This window comes from Helianthus annuus, chromosome 11, assembly GCF_002127325.2.
Source record: "Helianthus annuus cultivar XRQ/B chromosome 11, HanXRQr2.0-SUNRISE, whole genome shotgun sequence".
NCBI classification, from domain to species: domain Eukaryota; kingdom Viridiplantae; phylum Streptophyta; class Magnoliopsida; order Asterales; family Asteraceae; genus Helianthus; species Helianthus annuus.
This window is the reverse complement of record NC_035443.2, coordinates 35107518-35125329: the sequence shown is the minus strand read 5'-3', so window position 1 is coordinate 35125329 and position 17812 is coordinate 35107518. Positions and strand designations below refer to the sequence as shown.

At 37.1% G+C, this 17812-nt stretch overlaps 3 protein-coding genes across 3 annotated transcripts; 1 reads left to right on the top strand and 2 right to left on the bottom strand.

Moving 5' to 3' along the window:
* Positions 1-3059: 3059 nt before the first annotated feature.
* Positions 3060-4448, top strand: LOC110888079. Its single transcript, XM_022135620.1, has one exon. It carries the CDS (start codon positions 3060-3062, stop codon positions 4446-4448), a length of 1389 nt encoding a protein of 462 aa, XP_021991312.1.
* LOC110890036 (ABC transporter C family member 3) lies at positions 4072-10843 on the bottom strand. Its single transcript, XM_022137598.2, has 10 exons — positions 10737-10843; positions 8224-10005; positions 8050-8136; positions 6926-7525; positions 6696-6860; positions 6318-6612; positions 5705-6225; positions 5552-5615; positions 5224-5463; positions 4072-5143 (listed from the first exon to the last, which is right to left on the bottom strand). Exons 2-10 carry the CDS (start codon positions 9991-9993, stop codon positions 5025-5027), a joined length of 3861 nt encoding a protein of 1286 aa, XP_021993290.1. The 5' UTR covers positions 9994-10005; positions 10737-10843; the 3' UTR covers positions 4072-5024.
* Positions 10844-11987: 1144 nt separating this feature from the next.
* LOC110890037 (putative DUF21 domain-containing protein At3g13070, chloroplastic) lies at positions 11988-16731 on the bottom strand. The gene is made up of 14 exons (XM_022137599.2): positions 15947-16731; positions 15745-15842; positions 15219-15312; positions 14676-14753; positions 14453-14556; positions 14298-14379; positions 14062-14201; positions 13900-13978; positions 13756-13819; positions 13578-13669; positions 13418-13483; positions 12760-12876; positions 12518-12697; positions 11988-12430 (listed from the first exon to the last, which is right to left on the bottom strand). The coding sequence occupies exons 1-14, from the start codon at positions 16478-16480 to the stop codon at positions 12230-12232; spliced, it is 1929 nt and encodes a 642-aa protein (XP_021993291.1). The 5' UTR covers positions 16481-16731; the 3' UTR covers positions 11988-12229.
* Between the last annotated feature and the right edge of the window lie 1081 nt (positions 16732-17812).

Below are 17812 nucleotides of genomic sequence, written 5' to 3'. Positions count from 1 at the left end.
GGCTGCAAAACAAAAACACCGTTAGGACTCGTTACAGGAATAGGGTTATTCTTGTAACCACCCTCCGGCGTGAGAATAAGTCTCGGTTTATGTGGGTAAGAGAAATTGAGGAGAAGAAGTTATATGAAAGTCAGATGATCATACCTTATACATTTACCTCTATTTATAGGTTTTCCCTTAGGGTTTCCTCTAACCTAGGATATATTCCGATAAGTTAAAGATTTAATGATCTTCCCGAAAAGTTGGAGATTCGGTTGTACAACTTCCATGTAGATATGGAAAGTTCTAGAATAATCATTTATATTTATATTAAAATAATAGGTTGTAACCGGGTCGGATTGACCGATGCGGGTTGAAACTACTGTTTGGTTAAAATGGTGGTTTAAAACCACTGTTGGGTTAAAATAGTGTTTTGTGGAGGTTGAAGGGGACTGAAACGACTGTTGGGTTAAAATGTAGTTTTTTTGGAGAAGGAACATGCTTGAACTACTGGTTATATAATGACTGTTGTTAAAGCTCAGTGTTTTAATCCACCGATAAGCTATCCACTGATAGTTATAGTCAGCTACTGTTTTCATTTTCATCACTGTAAACTACTGATATTGATTCATCAGTGGTTTCCTAACAACTGTCATCCATTATTCATCAGAGGTTGAGACGTGGACAATACTTAGCCGTCAGATCTTTGTATGTTGTTTCGCGCATTGATTTGGAATTAGTATGCTGTATTCTATTGATTGTTGTTTGCTTTTTTGAACTTTGTTTATTATATAGTTACCTCTGTTTTACACTTGTAGTTTTTATATAATTAGTTGTGTTAAATTATTAACCATGTTTGTTATTTAAATTAAGTAAATAAATATTTAGGTTTGAGAGTGTAAAAGCTTGTAATATTGGCAAAGGTATGTTTAAATGATCAAAGCTTTGTTATTGGGAACAGATGTTTGAAAATAAAACAGTGGTTGATACATTTGTTGATTTTGGTCAACAGATGGATGAAAACAGATGTTTGGAACTACTGTTGAGAAAACTGTGGTTGAAACCGCTGTTTGGTTAAAATGGTGGTTTAAAACCACTGTTGGGTTAAAATAGTGTTTTGTGGAGGATGAAGGGGATTGAAATGATTGATGGGTTAAAATATTGTTTTTTTTGGAGAAGGAAGATTCTTGAATCACTATTTATATAATGATTGTTGTTAAAGCTCAGTGTTTTAATCCACTGATAGTTATAGTCAGCTACTGTTTTCATTTTCAGCACTGTAATATTGGCAAAGGTATGTTTAAATGGTCAAAGCTATACACATATCTATATATTTTGTCAATATATGTTATGCATGTTAAATATCTTTTATATTTACTTATAGTTGTCTTTTAGCTATAATAAATAACACGTTTTGGTACAATATCTATACACATATCTATATATTTTGTCAATATATGTTATGCATAATTTTCTAAGAATCGACCCGTGTTTGCACACGGGTCTTACCGCTTCACTGGTTGAAACACCAGTTGTTCCAACAACTGTTAGTCAGCAACCTTCCACTCAAATCACTACCACTCAATCAATCAAAACACCACTTACCTCTCCTAAACCCAAAAGGAGAAGGGTAACCAATGTTGTCCTAGATGATGACACTTTATTACCACAAACAACCACACAATCACTGCCACTTGTACCTATTCCAATGTTTTCCTAGATGTTAAAATGTGTGTTGAAAGCATTTCTCCTGTTTGATTGTGTGCAAAGTTTATTTCCATTTTAATTCTGCTGCATTACTTGTTCATCTTCTTAATTCTTAAATAAAAACACAATCAAAAAGAAATTCAGATCCTAACAACCTCTAATATGGGTTCATGATCTAATTCGGTGATTTGAAGACATTGTTGTTGAATCGAATGAGATAGTTGATATAATGTGGTCGTATTAATAACAAATAGTAATTAATCTAAATAAGTTTCCCAAGTCCGGGTAAAAACCTAGTGATACACATATAACTTGTTTATTTATATTGGAATAATGGAATAATAAGCATAGCCAAACACCCCCATTAGCCTCTTAGGTATAATGAACGGAGAAAAAAAAAGAATATCTATGATAATGTGGGCATGTTTGGCTTAGCTTATTTTCAACTTTTGTAAAAGAACTTTTGTCCAAAATAAGTCAGAAAATCCTGACTTTTGACAAATCCAAAGAACTTTTGTCCTTAAAAAAAGGAAGGAAAGCCAAACCCTTTTAAAAAGTGCTTCTGCCCTTTTAAAAGTCCTTTTACCCTGAAAAAGAACCCCAAACACCTCTAACACCCTCTGTAAAGTTTGATAGCACAAGTAAGAAATAATCCAAGTTTTATGAAGGATCATTTTCGATAACATTTAGGGCATGATCAACCTTTCCAAATTCTAAAGAAGTCGCCTGCCTGCAGTTGTTTGGATATAGGTGGTGTTTGGCATTCCTTATTTTCTCTCAACTTATAACTTATTGACTTTTATAAGTTAATAAGTTGTTGTAATAGTGTTTGGGAAATAGAAAAGGACTTTTAAAATGACTTATATTTTACCCTTGAGAAGGAGCTTTTTGAGAAGTTAAGATTACTGACTTCTCAAGTCCTAAAAGTCCTTATGTGAACAAATTCCCCATTATAGCCCTCACTTTTTAAATAAGCCAAACCAAACACTTTTTAAAGGATGCCCCTTTTGGTCATTTTACATGAATAAGTTAAACCAAACACATTTTAAAAAAACTACTTAGTGACTTATTGGCTCATAAGCTAACCCAAACACTTTTTTAAAAAGTCCTTTTCAAAAAGTCATAAGTTAATAAGTCCTTCTCACAAAAAGTCCTTTTTAACTTAAATAAGCTAACCCAAACACCCCCATAATTCCGTAAGTTGTTGCAACTCTCCTTCGTTTTCTGTTTAGGGTTTCATCATTTTGTTCTTCAATCAATTCTTCCTTTTCTGTTTATATCCACCACCAAGTTCCATACTTTTCAACAAAATCAACCATCTAAACCAATTTTCAACATAGGGCTTACAAATATTCACACAAACCCTAGCACAAATGGATCAATATCAATCACAAGACTGGGTGCAATCACTCCACCAATTTGAACACATTATTGCAACCAATAGCGAGTCATTACAAGTAGAATCAATAATAAAACTATCCCGCCTGTCGAACCGCATTCCGGTGAGCATATTAGTATCCACTGTCCCAATCCTAGTAGACCTTCTTGACACATCCACAGCTAATTCAGTGTTAAAAGCCTCTGTCTATTGTTTAAAATGTATATCTTGTCAAGGAGATGGGAAACTCGCCGTAACGATAGGTCAATCCAGAGCCATTCATCGCATATTATGCTTGTTGCCCCAGTCGGAACTCGCTTTACAAAGAGTGCTTCTTAAATGTATTAGAAATATTGTAGCCTTTGACGGGCCTAATCGGGTTAATCTTGTAAGAATCGGTGGATTAAAAGTTGTTGTCGATATGTTGAATTCGGATACTTGCCCGGATGATAGTTTAAGACGTTTGTTACTAGATATTTTGAGCGCCCTTGCTCTTTTACGAGAAGTTAGGAGATCGGTTTTTAATCTCCGCGCGGTTGGTTTACTCGTCGAAGCGTGTAAAGTCGGGAAAATGGTTTCTCGGGCTCGGGCCGGTCAGGCGATCGGGTTGCTCGGGTTGGTTAAAAGAGCAAGGCGTGAGCTTGTTAACTCGGGTGCGATAGAAGCTCTTGTTGATTTGCTTCGAAACGGTGATGTTTCGACCAGATTAGTAGCGGGGAATGCGTTAGGGGTAATATCGTCACATGTTGATTATATTCGGCCCGTTGCGGAACATGGGGTTATTCCGTTATATGCTGAGCTTCTTCGGGAACAAGAGCCGTTGGGTAAAGAGATTGCCGAGGATGTTTTTTGTATTTTAGCTGTTACCGATGATAATGCTGTTGCAATCGTTGAACATTTGGTGACGATTATGCGAGGTAATGATAACGAAAGTGTAGGCGCAGCTGCTGATGTCGTGTGGGACCTATCAAGTTATAAACACGTATTACCGGTTTTTCATAGCTTTGGTGTGATATCTCTTTTGGTCGAGCTTTTGAGAAGGAGTGATGATAGTAACGTTAAGGAAAAAGTTTGCGGGGCAATCGGTCAGTTGAGTTACAACGACGCTGAACGGGTTGTGATCGCTGATTTGGGAGGAATTTCGGTTTTGATTAGCATGTTAGAAGATGAGTCGGAGGAAGTTAAAGATAATGCTGCTCAAGCGCTTGTTTGTTTATACGAGGACCCGTTGTTGTGTGATCGAATGTCAGGTGCGCTGAGTCATCCTGTGTTCCTGAGGGTGCGGGAGCGGATGGTGCAGACACGCGCTGCGGAGTTACGGCTGGCTGAATCGGTTAGACAGATGACTGTCGATGAGCTTACTTGGAATCCTGCTCTGGGGTAATTTTTATTTTTTGTCGTATGTAATTACTTCTAAAGTTCAAACAATGTTATACGGTATGAATATTTTTGAATTTTGAAATTTTAAGTCTTTACGATAACAACATCGTTCGAGTATTTACATTATATTGTTAACCATGTTATGTTTTTCTCTCATTTATGTCATTATTATTACACATTAACCAGTGATTCACAATCCTTAACAAGGTATGATTGCTCCAAACCTTTGATGCTTTCTTACATTATATTTTTAGAGGAAATCGCATTTTACGTTCATTAACCTTGAGCAAAATTGCAGGCGATGTCCTTTAATTGACGAAATTACACCGGATGTCATTTATGTTGGTACTTCTAATCAGGCGGTGTCCTTTTGCCCTAACACAGTTAATATTTTCTGTTAACTCTTAAACACCAAAAAAAATTAATTGTGTTAGGGCAAAATGACACCGCCTGATGAGAATCAGTAACATAAAGGACATCCAATGTAATTTCGTTAGCCAAAGGACAGTGCCTGCAATTTGGCTCAAACTTAAAGGACGTAAAATGCAATTTACTGTTTTTTTACGACTAGAAGCCGATCTCATACTCTAGAATCATAGCTGGAACTAGAGCGTCCACGGTACTCAGCAACGAGCTTTGCAAAGGATGTAGATTTATTTTCCAACAATTTTAAAGGCGAACCGTATTCCTCAACCAGTCCTGCAATAGAATCAACGATTTTAAGATAACAGAGAACGTAACTAACAAGTAATGACGAATATAATTAAGATTAATCAAACCTTGTTCCAAGACTAAAACCATGTCACCGTTGAGCACAGATGTGATCCGATGTGCAATTGTGACGACAGTCGAGTCAGAAAAATGCAGACCAAGTGTTTGTTGTATTGTGTGGTCGGTTGATGTGTCCACTGATGCGGTAGCCTCATCAAGCACTAAGATCTTGCATTTTTTAAGTAGTACTCGGCCTAAACACACCAGTTGTCGTTGACCCATGCTCCAGTTCTCTCCGTTCTCATTGACTGCAACAATTTTATGAACTAAAAAAAAAAAAAAAAAAAACAGACGTGTTCTCTTGGCTATTTTGAAATTTCGCGTTTGGAGAAAAACCTGCTGAATCGAGTTTTCCTTCCTTCCTTCTAACTTCATCTCCCAGCTGACACTGATCTAGAGCCTAACGAGTCAAAATATACTAGTTAACAAGAGGCAGTATCCATGTGTATACGACTATACGTTATAAAATCAGAATTTAGGCTATTTTACCTCCCAAATCTGTTCATCGGTGTACTGTTCAAGCGGATCCAGATTGCTTCTTACACTCCCTTGAAACAAGGTTGGATCTTGAGGGATTATGCTCAATCTTGACCGTAGATCATGAAGCCCGATCGAGGATATATCGACCCTATCGATGAAAATATGTCCCCCCGTTGGTTCAACAATTCTAAAGAGCGTTTGTATGAGTGTTGATTTACCGCTTCCTGTTCTTCCTACAATTCCCGTCTTTGTTCCGCCATGAAAACTGCATGTAATTCCTCTCAACACAAGTGGCATGTGTGGGCCATACCGTACCTGAAGATCGTGTATATCCACTTTTCCATCCGATGGCCACATATCGTCGGGCCTGCATGTCTCTACAATAAGAGGTGCCTCACTGGGTATAGATGTGTATTGAAGTATTCTTTCGACGGAAATAATGCTATTCTCCATATTGCATAGTTTCCATATTACAGACGCTTGTAGGATGTTTAAGTTAAGCGCGTAAGTCACTGCTAACCCCGCGATACCTTCATGATTGAAGAACGTCAAATCATAAACATGTAACATAACCCAAAATATGAATTAGGGTTCATAAAAGTTATAAAACTCGATTGCTTACTTGGATCGATGGTCTCCTTTGGGACGATGAGCAAGAAAACTAAGAAAAAAGCGAATATAACGGATGACAAAAGCTCCACGCGGAATGATAACCACTCTATAGCACCGGCACTGTGAAACTTTGGCCGTGAATATCCATCGGTTAATTTCATATTTGTGTGGTGAAATCTTTGTTCTTGATGAAAGCTTCTGATGGTGGTTAAACCCGATACAGTTTCTGAAAAATGTTGTATTATTGGGGCTTTGCACACGCCGACTAGTCGTGCTAACTCTCGTGCTGAAGATATATAATAATGCTAACAAAACGAAAAAAGTTAGGTTGTTGATGTTGCTATATTATGCAGGTAGTTTTAACTTTTAAAGTTTTAAACGACGATACCTGCAACCATATGCAAATAGCAATAACGGGAACGAAAACCAGGAACACCTGCCAAGATATCTGAGACATCATAGCGATAACCGCTAGAAGCTGTACAACCGCAAACGCAAAAACACCAACTGCGTTCGGAATTGTCAGATCAACCGCACTTTGATCTGTTGACGCCTGTACGAAGATAAATTATGTTCATATTTACTACTAAATATTATATAAGTTTAATATTAACTTACTCTATTTAAAATGCGTCCGCTCGGTGTAGCATCAAAGAAAGACATTGGAGCGCGAAAAACGCATAAATGCATTTTATTAAAGAGTAGATTAGCCGTCTTATAACCAGCCGTTGTAAGACACACTGCTCGAAAAAATATGCAAAATGTGCTTCCAACCGCCAAACCAACGTACACAGTTATAAGTGTGGTGCCCCCAACGGGGGGCACCATGTCTTGTGACACGGGTGATGCCCAAGCCAACCAGTAATTACTCGCAACTTGAAGTAACTCGAAAAAAATCGCTGCAAGCAATACACAAGGCACAAGGGTGCCACCATATGTACTTGTAATGTATTTCCAGTAGATGGAAAAACCGACACTTCCTTTTTCGCGTTCTTCTTTCTGAACGATTTGTCCGTTTGTCACTTTTGTGTCGTCCGGTATAATCTCGACCTTATCTTTTTCATTGACTTTTGTGTTTTCGGATTCAAACTTTGTGTTTATCGAATCGATTATTGGTAAAGCTTCTTTATGTGCACCAACAATTTCCATAAAGTCACTTCCTGAATCAAGAATGTCATTATACTTTCCAGCTTGTTTGATCTCTCCACCTTTCATAACCTTATTGAAAATTCAAACATATAGGACTTATTAGTGCTTCTACATACAAATTGACCCGTGTAAAATAGAGTTAACTGCCATTTTTATCCCTGTGGTTAGCCCAATTATGTCAATCTTGGCCAAAATTTCAAATTTGTACAATTTCCGTCCCTGACATTCTTGAAACATGCCAGTTCCGTCCAAAAACTTAACATCTGTTAGAACCTGCTGTTTAATGAAGGGTCAAAACGTCATCTTCATTTTTACACCATTTTCCATTTTTTAATATTCTGTTTATAGGGTTAAAAAAAGGAAAATGACGGTTTTACCCTTCATTAAACGGCAGGTTTTAACAAACGTTAAGTTTTTGGACGGAACTGGCATGTTTGAAGACCATTAGGGACAAAAATGGTACAAATTTGAAATTTGGTCTGGATTGACATAATTAGACAAACCAATGGAACGAATTGGCAGTTAACTCATTAAAATAAAATACAACCCACATCGACCCGTTTATAAAGAAAAGAAGAATCTCACTAGCTCACCAGGACAAGATCAGCAGCTGGCAAGAATTCTACTTGATGAGTGACATAAATAACCGTTTTCGACTTCAGAAATCCGAGTACACATTCCTGTTATGCCAAGCTTACATAAAGAATCATTACCAACGTTTTTACTATTAAAACTTATGAATTAACGAATTTTTAAATTTTACTCACTTTAAATAGATGGCTTCCTGTATGAGCATCAACCGCGCTAAACGGGTCATCAAACAGATAAATATCAGCATCTTGATATAAAGCGCGCGCGATCTGCAATCTCTGCTTCTGACCACCACTCAAATTAATCCCTCTTTCACCTATAACTGTTTGATCACCAAAAGGCAGGATTTCAAGATCTTTCTTCAACGCGCATGCTTCGAGAACCTTCTCGTACCTTACTCTATCCATGTCTTTACCAAACAGTATATTCTCTTCTATCTTTCCGCTTTGTATCCATGGAGATTGCGCAACATAAGCTTTTGTACCAGTAACGTTCACACTTCCCGTTACTTTACTCACTTCACCTAGAATACACGACAGTAAACTCGATTTCCCTGATCCAACCGTACCACAAACAGCCACCTTCATACCATGTAAAACTTTGACATTTATGTCGTTTAACGATACATTGCAGGATAAAACATCCCATGAAAAGGTTCCGTTAATGATTTCAACTGCAACGTCCGAGCTATCTCGTGGAGATGTCTGAACCAGACCAGAATCTAAGTCGGGGAGATTAAGGTATGCTGTGATACGATCTAACGAAACTTTAGTTTGTGCGATCATTGATATGGTGTCGGGAAGATTGTAAATAGGTTGTTGGAGTATCTTAAATGTTGCGATTGCCGACAGTATCTTTCCTGATTCGAGTGGGACACCGAGGAGCATACATGTTGCGAAAGTGACTGCAGCTATGAAACTCGGGGCGACCCAAAAGATCGATATGATTGTGGTTGAGGTGCACAATAAGCTTTTCAACCATTTTGTTTCGACGCTTCTAAGTTCACGAATTTTCGACAAAAACTTCATCTCCCATCCTTGAAGTTTAAGGATCTTCATGTTCCTTAAAATTTCAGATGTTTTTACCATCCTGTTGTCTTTAGATTTCATTAGTTCCTCTTGAAACTTCTCTTGTAAACTTCCTAGAGGAATGTTACTCAACATCACGAAACCGATTGCAACTAGCGCAGAAAGTGAAGCAAACCCGAGGTTCAGATATAGAATGACTAACGCGATACCAACTTGCAGGATTACTAGCCATGGATCATGTATGTACCAACCGAAATCACCGATTCTTTCTGCATCAATGGCTATGAGGTTAGTGATCTCCCCACCCGATTGCCCGACCTTTGACTGGCTTGAAATGGTCAAACCCTTTTGGTATATCATTGCAACAAGGGCTGCCCGAGCCCGAATTCCTCCTTGTTGAAGCTTAAAGAACCAGTGTCTTTGTGAGAGAGATTCGACAACTTTCGCAACAAAGAAGATGAAAACGAAAAGATAACCTTCGAGTCTAGACTCGCGACGTCCATTGAGGAACTGAACAAATGCATCTATGAGGTAAGGACCGACGTAAGATGCTAATGTGTAAAGAACCGCGAGGATGGCTGTGGATAATATGTCCATCCATGTTGTATGGATCAAAGCTGTCACCAGGTTGAAGGTTGTGAGTTTGTTGCTGATGAACCGATCGCGGTCTAGTTTGCTTTTTAAGATGGGAAAGGAACCTTTTGCGCTGTCTAGCCCGGATAGGTCGGGGATGTCGTCGAGGTCTAATGGTTTCTTGTAACCAATGGCAATCAATGGGCTCAACCAAGAGAAAGTCAAATGGCTAAAGATGCTGCATTCTGCATAAGTGGTTACAGGTTTAGAACTGTGGGTTATGAGTGGTTGTTGAAGATCATTATGTTTGGGTTCAGCTGCAAGATCTTGATCACCACTCCGCATTGCAGTTTCTAGCTGTGTGGGCCTGTAGAAAATATCTATTAACCTAAAAGTGTTTTTTTTTGTTTTTTTTTTTTTTTTGCGAATCAGTTTATTCAGGATTATAAAAACTTTAAGAGAATGAATTCCTGCTTAATGATTTATTTATTTTTTTCTAAATAATAAACGGGTTAAAAAATCAACCCGTTCTTATATGTGTCAAACCGATCCCAACCCGTTTTCTAAATGGGTCATGTTAGTCGACCTAAAAACTTTTTTTCCCGTGTCGTGTTAAGAATCGCCACCTCTAGTGTACACCCTTGTGCAAGACTATTGTCGATTCCAGACCCTAGTGATGGATAATCCTGACGTTGCTACTGATCATCGGTGGTAACCGAGATCAGTAGCAACTTGGTCCATTAATGGCAAGTTGGATTGATCAACAAAAATGTGCAGTAGTAACTGTTATAAGTGGTAGTGATTTGTTTAATGTTTTATATTAAAATATATGTATCTTGTTTAATGATTGATGGTTCCTCCAATAGGATAGCTTGTTGACTGAATTTAGGACCAGATGATTGAACACACAAGTTTACCCTGAGCTTCATCTATCTATGGAATTAATCATCAAACTATCCCCTTCTTCTATCTCTCACATGACCACACACACACCCAAGTTTTATATACTGAAAAATAAATAATAGTAATAATAATCTGAATAATTAGAGAGTAGATTTTAATGAGATTTGAGTAGTGATAAGATGTACCTCTTGTTTTCCTAGTGGGCAAAAGCTGATGAATGGAGACTATGCACATGTAATTCTTCTTCTTTTATAATAACATAGTCAAGTCTTGGAGTGAAGAAACTTTGGTGGTTCAATCGTGGTGAAGGGTTTGTTTTGTTTTATTACCAAGGGTATACCGGTCATTTCACATGGATTTAACTGAAAATTCTAACTTTAGTTACCGTTGATGACGTTACCTACTACATATACATTAAGGATGTCTAGTAAACAATAAGGATCCAACGTGCAATGAGAAATATACATAAAGGACGAAAAATGTTTCATTCCTTTTGTAAGGGCGGGTTTTGATTACAAACCGGTAATGATCTTTTGCTCAAACCTTCACGTCCGAATCCAAGACAAACCCCGTTGTATATGCTTATCAAATGCCATCATAAATCATTGATTCATTTGGTTGTTAAATTCAGGATTGCTAATATCAAACATCTTATGTCTCGACAAGATTTGATCATAAGCGTTCAAATAAATTAGTCAGCTTTCAGGAAAAAAAAACATCCATGATAAGTAAACAGGTCGAAAACCGAGGCAGGGATACAGTTGCAGACTATGAAGCACGGGGACTCCATTCTACGTCGGGTACCCGTCCCGGGGACGGAAACGGCTCGGGGACGCCTCGGGGACGTTTCCCAACCGTACCCAGATTCTGGGGACTTCCGCAAAAACGTACCCGGTATTGGGTACTTCCTAAACAAGGTATCGGGGACGTTTCCTAAATTATTTAGGGTTTTTAACCCTTTTAACTTCCAAAAATATGAATGGTCGCCCTTTTTATATTATATAATCATTCACGTACAGTATTGTCAATTATCATTCATCTAATTCTTCCAACATTCACGTACACTATTATCATTCATTGAATCATTCATCGAATTATTCCAAAATACGAATCATCTCTATAACTCTATTCAAGTATTCATCATCGATTCAATGGAAGATGTCGGGTTTTTGGAGGTTGCCGATCTTTCGCTAGATGAACCGGAATTTGAAAACGATTTGATTAACTATAATTAATTACCTATGGTTTATGTAGTGTCTTTGGAGTTTAATATATTTTTGGACTTTGTTTAATATAATTTTATTTTTAATATTATTTTTTTTGCCGTACCCGTATCTTGTATTTTTGAATTTTGCCGTTCCCCGTACCCGTATCGTCCCCGTACCCCAGTCCCGTACCCGTATCCGTGCTACATAGGTTGCAGATATCCAAACAAGTAAAATCCACAATCTTAACCAAGTTAATCAATTTATAATGTTTTTATTCACCAATTCAAGTCAAACAGAAGGAACAAATCTATTAAATTTCCGTCAACATTGAGAAAATGCTATGGTTTCACCTCAAACTTTGTATCTCTTTTTTCTTTCAGAAACCTTGTGTTCATAAATTCCCATGATCTCCCTCCCTACATCTACTCAATATTTCATTTCAAAATTCAAAACAAAAGTAGTTCACTTTTTCATTCTCCCTCTTTTATTTCATGTTGTGGAATTACATCATCTTCACCCTCATCAATTATATTCGTTTCATCATCGTCATCACCGCCCCATTTCCTTTTCGTGATGACCGGAACCACCACCTTCTTCTCCTCCGTTTCCTCCTCATTGGTTACCCGTTCAAACCTCACCGCACCAACTTTTCTAGCATTGCCTGCTAAAATCTACGCACCAGATTGCAAACATATTCTCAGAATACCCATGCTAATAACGACTAAAAAATGAAACAACGTAAACACTATATACTATACCTCTATTTGAAATACTTGGCTCTTTTCTTTTTCTTTTTGATGTTGGCGATCGCCATCATCCTCGATATACTCGTCATCAACTTCTTCCTTCTCAAGTACCACTTTTATGCTTTCACCTGTTTTTGGGATGTATCCAAACGCTTCACACACAAACCCCGACACCGTTTCGTATTGATGACCCTGGCATACACAGATTTAATGAAAAGATAATAAACCAAAATTAGAAAAAAGAAAAATAATACCTCTGGCATCTTTATGTTGAGGTCTTCGGAAAGCTGGTCGATTGAAGTATTTGCATCCACATCATAAATTCCTTCCGCCCTCATTACTATATAACCAGTCTTTTTATCTATTTCCTCCTTTTATAACAGAAAAAAAACAAAGCTTTTTAATCATTATTACAACCTAAATACCAACCTTATAATTAAAAATGGAGTAAAATGGCAAAGTCATCCTTGAGGTTTGGACAGATTTGCCTGTTCCAACCAAAAAAGTTTTTTTTTGCAACTGGACCCTTCAGGTTTGCATTTTGTTGTCAGTTTCCAATCAATTTACTAACTTCGTTTGTTTATTCTGTTAAGTTAAGGGTATTTTTGTCTTTTTACCTATTTATTTTTGTTTTTCTATTTTTTTCATTCTCTTTTTATATTTAAATAAAAAAACAATAAAAAGAGAATAAAAAAAAGAAAAAACAAACATAAATAGGTAAAAAGACAAAAATACCCTTGACTTAACAGAATAAACAAACGAAGTTAGCGAATTGGATGGAACTGGCAACAAAATGCAAACCTGAAGGGTCTAGTTGAAAAAAAACTTCTTAGACGGATGTGGCAAATCTACCCAAACCTCGGGGACGAATTTGGCATTTTACTCTTTACAAAAATTTGAAAAAACACCTACTTTTGAATCATTTTCGTCAAAAATTTCACCAACGATTTCTTCAACTACATCTTCCAGTGTTACAATCTGTTGCATAGCCATAGATGTTAACAATTACAAGTTTTATCGTCAGTGGATATGAATATATGATAAATATCCAAAAAGCAAGGGGGATACTTACTCCAACAGTCCCACCGTATTCGTTCAAGACAACAGCCATGTGTACCTTCCTAATGCGAAATTCTCTAAGAAGATTCCAAACCGACATTGAATCTGCATTATTACTTCTACCGATAATTATTTAATATTCTCTTAAATTGAACCGATGGAGAAAAAGGAACGTAAAACGATAAACATACCAGGCACAAAATAAGCAGGTTTATGAGCCATATCCCCCACCGTCGTACTTTCTAGAAGGTCCCCCTTTAATATAAATCAAAATTCAAGATTAAAAAGAAAACTTTTAAATTAATTAACAAAAGGGCAGTCGTCAGTCGCCTAACCTTTTGAACATAGTCTAATAGATCCATTGCATATGCAATGCCGACAATATTATCTACACGTTGTTCAAAAACAGGTACCCTGTGCGCATGTGCAATGTCGTTAGCATGCTTAAATGCATCAAAAAAAATATTCCCTAACTTAATAAAAAGAGTATAAGATACCTTGAATACTGATGAGTTACCCACAAGGTGTGGAAATCGATTAACGTTGCACTAGAATCACTAGCTACAACATCAACCAAAGGTGTCATAACTTCACGAACATATGTGTCTTTAATTTCTAAAACATTTTCAATCATATCCTGCAAAAGACTTTCACAAAATATTAATCCTATATTTAAACGTATGTATGTGTCATTCATTTAAGGAAATTGTTTCTAAAAAGTGACAGTGCATACCTGTTCTTCCTCTTCTATGGCCCCACTTAATTCAGCTCCTCGTAACATCAACTTCAGTTCGTCTTCAGTGACATACGGTTCACTAGCAGAAATAAGAAAAATGAAAAACATGAGCAAAAAACAAAATTAATCTTATAAGAAACTTTGAAACACACCTTCTTCCTTTGAGACCGAGCAACTTGAGCATTCCCATAGAGAGATAAGTTACAACTCTTCCAACAGGATATAAGACTAAAGAAAGCCATGCAATCGGCCTGACCTAGAGTCAATGGTGGTCAACTTCTCAGATAAACTCCTCAAAAGTTATAAAACTCATTAGGGTAATTAAATATCCATTTGTATAATAAGTTTAGAGAAAAAAGATGGTAGTGAGCGTACCACAACTCTTGCAACCTCGGTGGCATTATGAACGGCTATACTTTTTGGAGTTATTTCAGTGAGTAACAAGACTGCAACCTGGTATAGATACAGGATTATTGCAATGAAGATAATTAAAAATACTATTCGCAAATTTGTGTAGTTTCAAAAAAAAAAAAAAAAAAAAAAAAGAATGAACAAAAAAACTTATCTTGATTATATACACTTATACCAGTTAATAACTAAATATCAGTATAGAATTGACCAAAATGGACATTTATGTGAAAAGATCAGACATGAGAAATGGGAACAATAGTTTATAATATTACGTTATAAAAAAACTTTATGTTCCCTTACGTAATTAGTTTTGTGGCAACTAGTACAAAAATGATTATTTAACCCTTAAAATATTAGATAAACCGAAGCATAATATGCTTTTCTAACTGATCATTGTACCCTCAAGTCACAAAAATCAAATAATCAGTTTCAAGAAAGAGATCAAAATACCCACCAAAACATCACAATTTTCAAATCATATGCCAAAGAAGCGGTTTGTAAGCATACCGTCATTACTCCTGTGGCAGCACTCACACCTGCTTCACCAAATATCGCAGTTGCTGCTTCAGTCACTAGTGCTGTTGCTCCAATATTTACAACACTAAAATAATTCAAAAAAAAATATTGAATCATATTCATAGCGATATTGACTATATTGCAAGTTTGTAACCATCAAAAACTCTATATTGGAGACGGGTATCTCAGTGGGAGCAGCTTCCTATGAGTGATATTTTACTGAGTACGTTTGTTTGTTTGTTACTCATAACGATATTGCACCTAAACGAGGCATAACAGGTGGTCGAGTAAAAGGTCAAAACAGGCCGGTTGAGTTCGACAGACCCACAACTCTCTTTTATCCATCCTTTTAAACTTTATAAAACAACTACAGTGTGATATAGGAGGTTATATGCATAGTAGGATGCCTACATACATGCTTCCTCTTAAGGAAACTCTTCTAACTTGAACTCATTTGACAATTAATAATTAAACATAATCCAAATCAGCTCATTTACGGATAAACAAAGAACATTACGTTGTGCCAATAAGTATCGTAGTCAAGAACCGCGTAACATCATTCCGCAGCATTTTGAACACACCATTCTCAGACTCTTTCTCAGCCAGCTCTCTAACCTGAAATTAGCAATTAAAATGCACAAAAAACTTAGAAATTTATGATTGTTTGATCTTGTTAACCAGGTGCAAAAAAATAAAAATAAAAAAAAAATAACTAATACCTTCCAAGGCCAAAGAGTTGTAATTGAAGTCTCAGCCATAGAAAAAAAAGCAGACAAACCAAAAAGTGCAGCCAAAATCAACCCCTGTTCCTTCAAAACCTTAAGAACCATCAAAACTTTTGGCATATAATTGACCATAGACCCTTTAACCTGCTGCTCCAAACCCACAAAATTCCCACCATTTAAAACCCCTTCTGCAGCCAAAACCCCCCTGCATCCCAACACACAACAAACAGCCCCCAAAATCAAACCTTTTTTAACCAAGATTTCAACAAAATTAGAATCCAAAGTTGAGGGGTTTTCAAGACTGCTGCTGCTTTTGACCCAAACAGATCTCAAGCCTCTGTCTTTTTGAACAACACTGTTGAATCTTGAATCGTGAAAGTTTGTTAGAACAATCTTGTGGCTGAATCGAAGAGGGGTACAATGTAAGAGTCGTGGGGGTGTTCTTGATGGTAATCTGAAAAGGGGGAGTTTAAGTTTAGGGGTTGTTTGGTACGATGAAATTGAGGGGTCAATAGCGACCACATCCATGTGGGTATTTCTTTGGGGAAATAGACAATTGGTGGATTGAATAGGGATGAAATTAGGGTTTTGTGAGATGGGTTAGTGGAGAAGATGAATATGGTGGTGGTGGTGTTGCTTATTGGAGACCATCTCTTCCGTTGTTGAACTCAACACCAACCCCTCTTTTTGCTGGAGAATGCAAGTGGGGTTTCTGATTTTCTGTAGCTCGGAATGCTACACAAATTTGACCCTACTCACGTTTGCCTAATTTTTTTTAGAGGGAATGGACTGTATCACTCTTAACTATGCAAAATTGACCAATATCATGCTCAACTTTCAAGTTGGCTCCCACCATCCTCTACTCGACAAGTTGGTGTCACTGTCACCCCTTCGTTAAAAAAACACTAACTGAGTTAGTATTTTAAGCCTATGTGGCATTTAAATGATGACTTGGAAGCACACGTGGACAGAAACTTGATATATCATCTGTTTAACATCAATTCAACCATTTAACCCGAATTCCCAAACAAACTCATCTTCTCCCCCATCAAATTGGTGACGAAGATCAATTGCAGGTAGAGGGTCATCGCCGTTCTTGCCCTAATACCTCCTCCCCATAGCCAATCTTGCCCTAATTGCCCATTGAAACATTCAGTCAACATGTCGTCGTCTTCTACCTCTGCTCTAATTCGAAAACCTAAAGTCTTCAAGGTCGATTTGGATGGAAATGTGTACTGTCATCACGACATTGTTGCTGTTCTTCGGGTAGCTGGTCTTAAAAGTGAAAGACATGGTGAAGAATTTTACGGCTGTTCTCACTGGCCTGTAAGTTGAATTTGCATATCAATTTGGTGTTTAGGAGATATTCCATTGCGATTTCCTTATAGTTGTTGTGTTTTGTAGAGAGGGGATTGCAAATTCTTCCTCTGGAAAGAAGATGTTGATAAGATGTTCGTTGAACGTTCATACGGCACCTCACCTCAACTCAAGTGACGTTTAAAGACCTGAAGATAAAGAACCTTGAATTATACAATATGTTGTTAATAGAAGAGAACAAGAACTTGAAAGCAATGAGATTTGACACAAAGACGAAGTCGAAGAAACTATATGTGCTAACCTTTGTAATTGCAATTGCCATATTGTTGTATTTGTGGAATTAGTATTTATTGATAATGAACTGTTGTGGTAATTAGTGTTTGTAACCATTTGTGCCCACTTGTTATGAAATGAAGTGTTTTGTTACTTTGACTCAACTGGACATCTAAGTTAATGTACATGTTGACCATACTTGCAAGTGACTGAAACTGCATATGAAGCCAAAATGGCCACTGTTTGAACCAAAATTCAAAAACTGTGTAA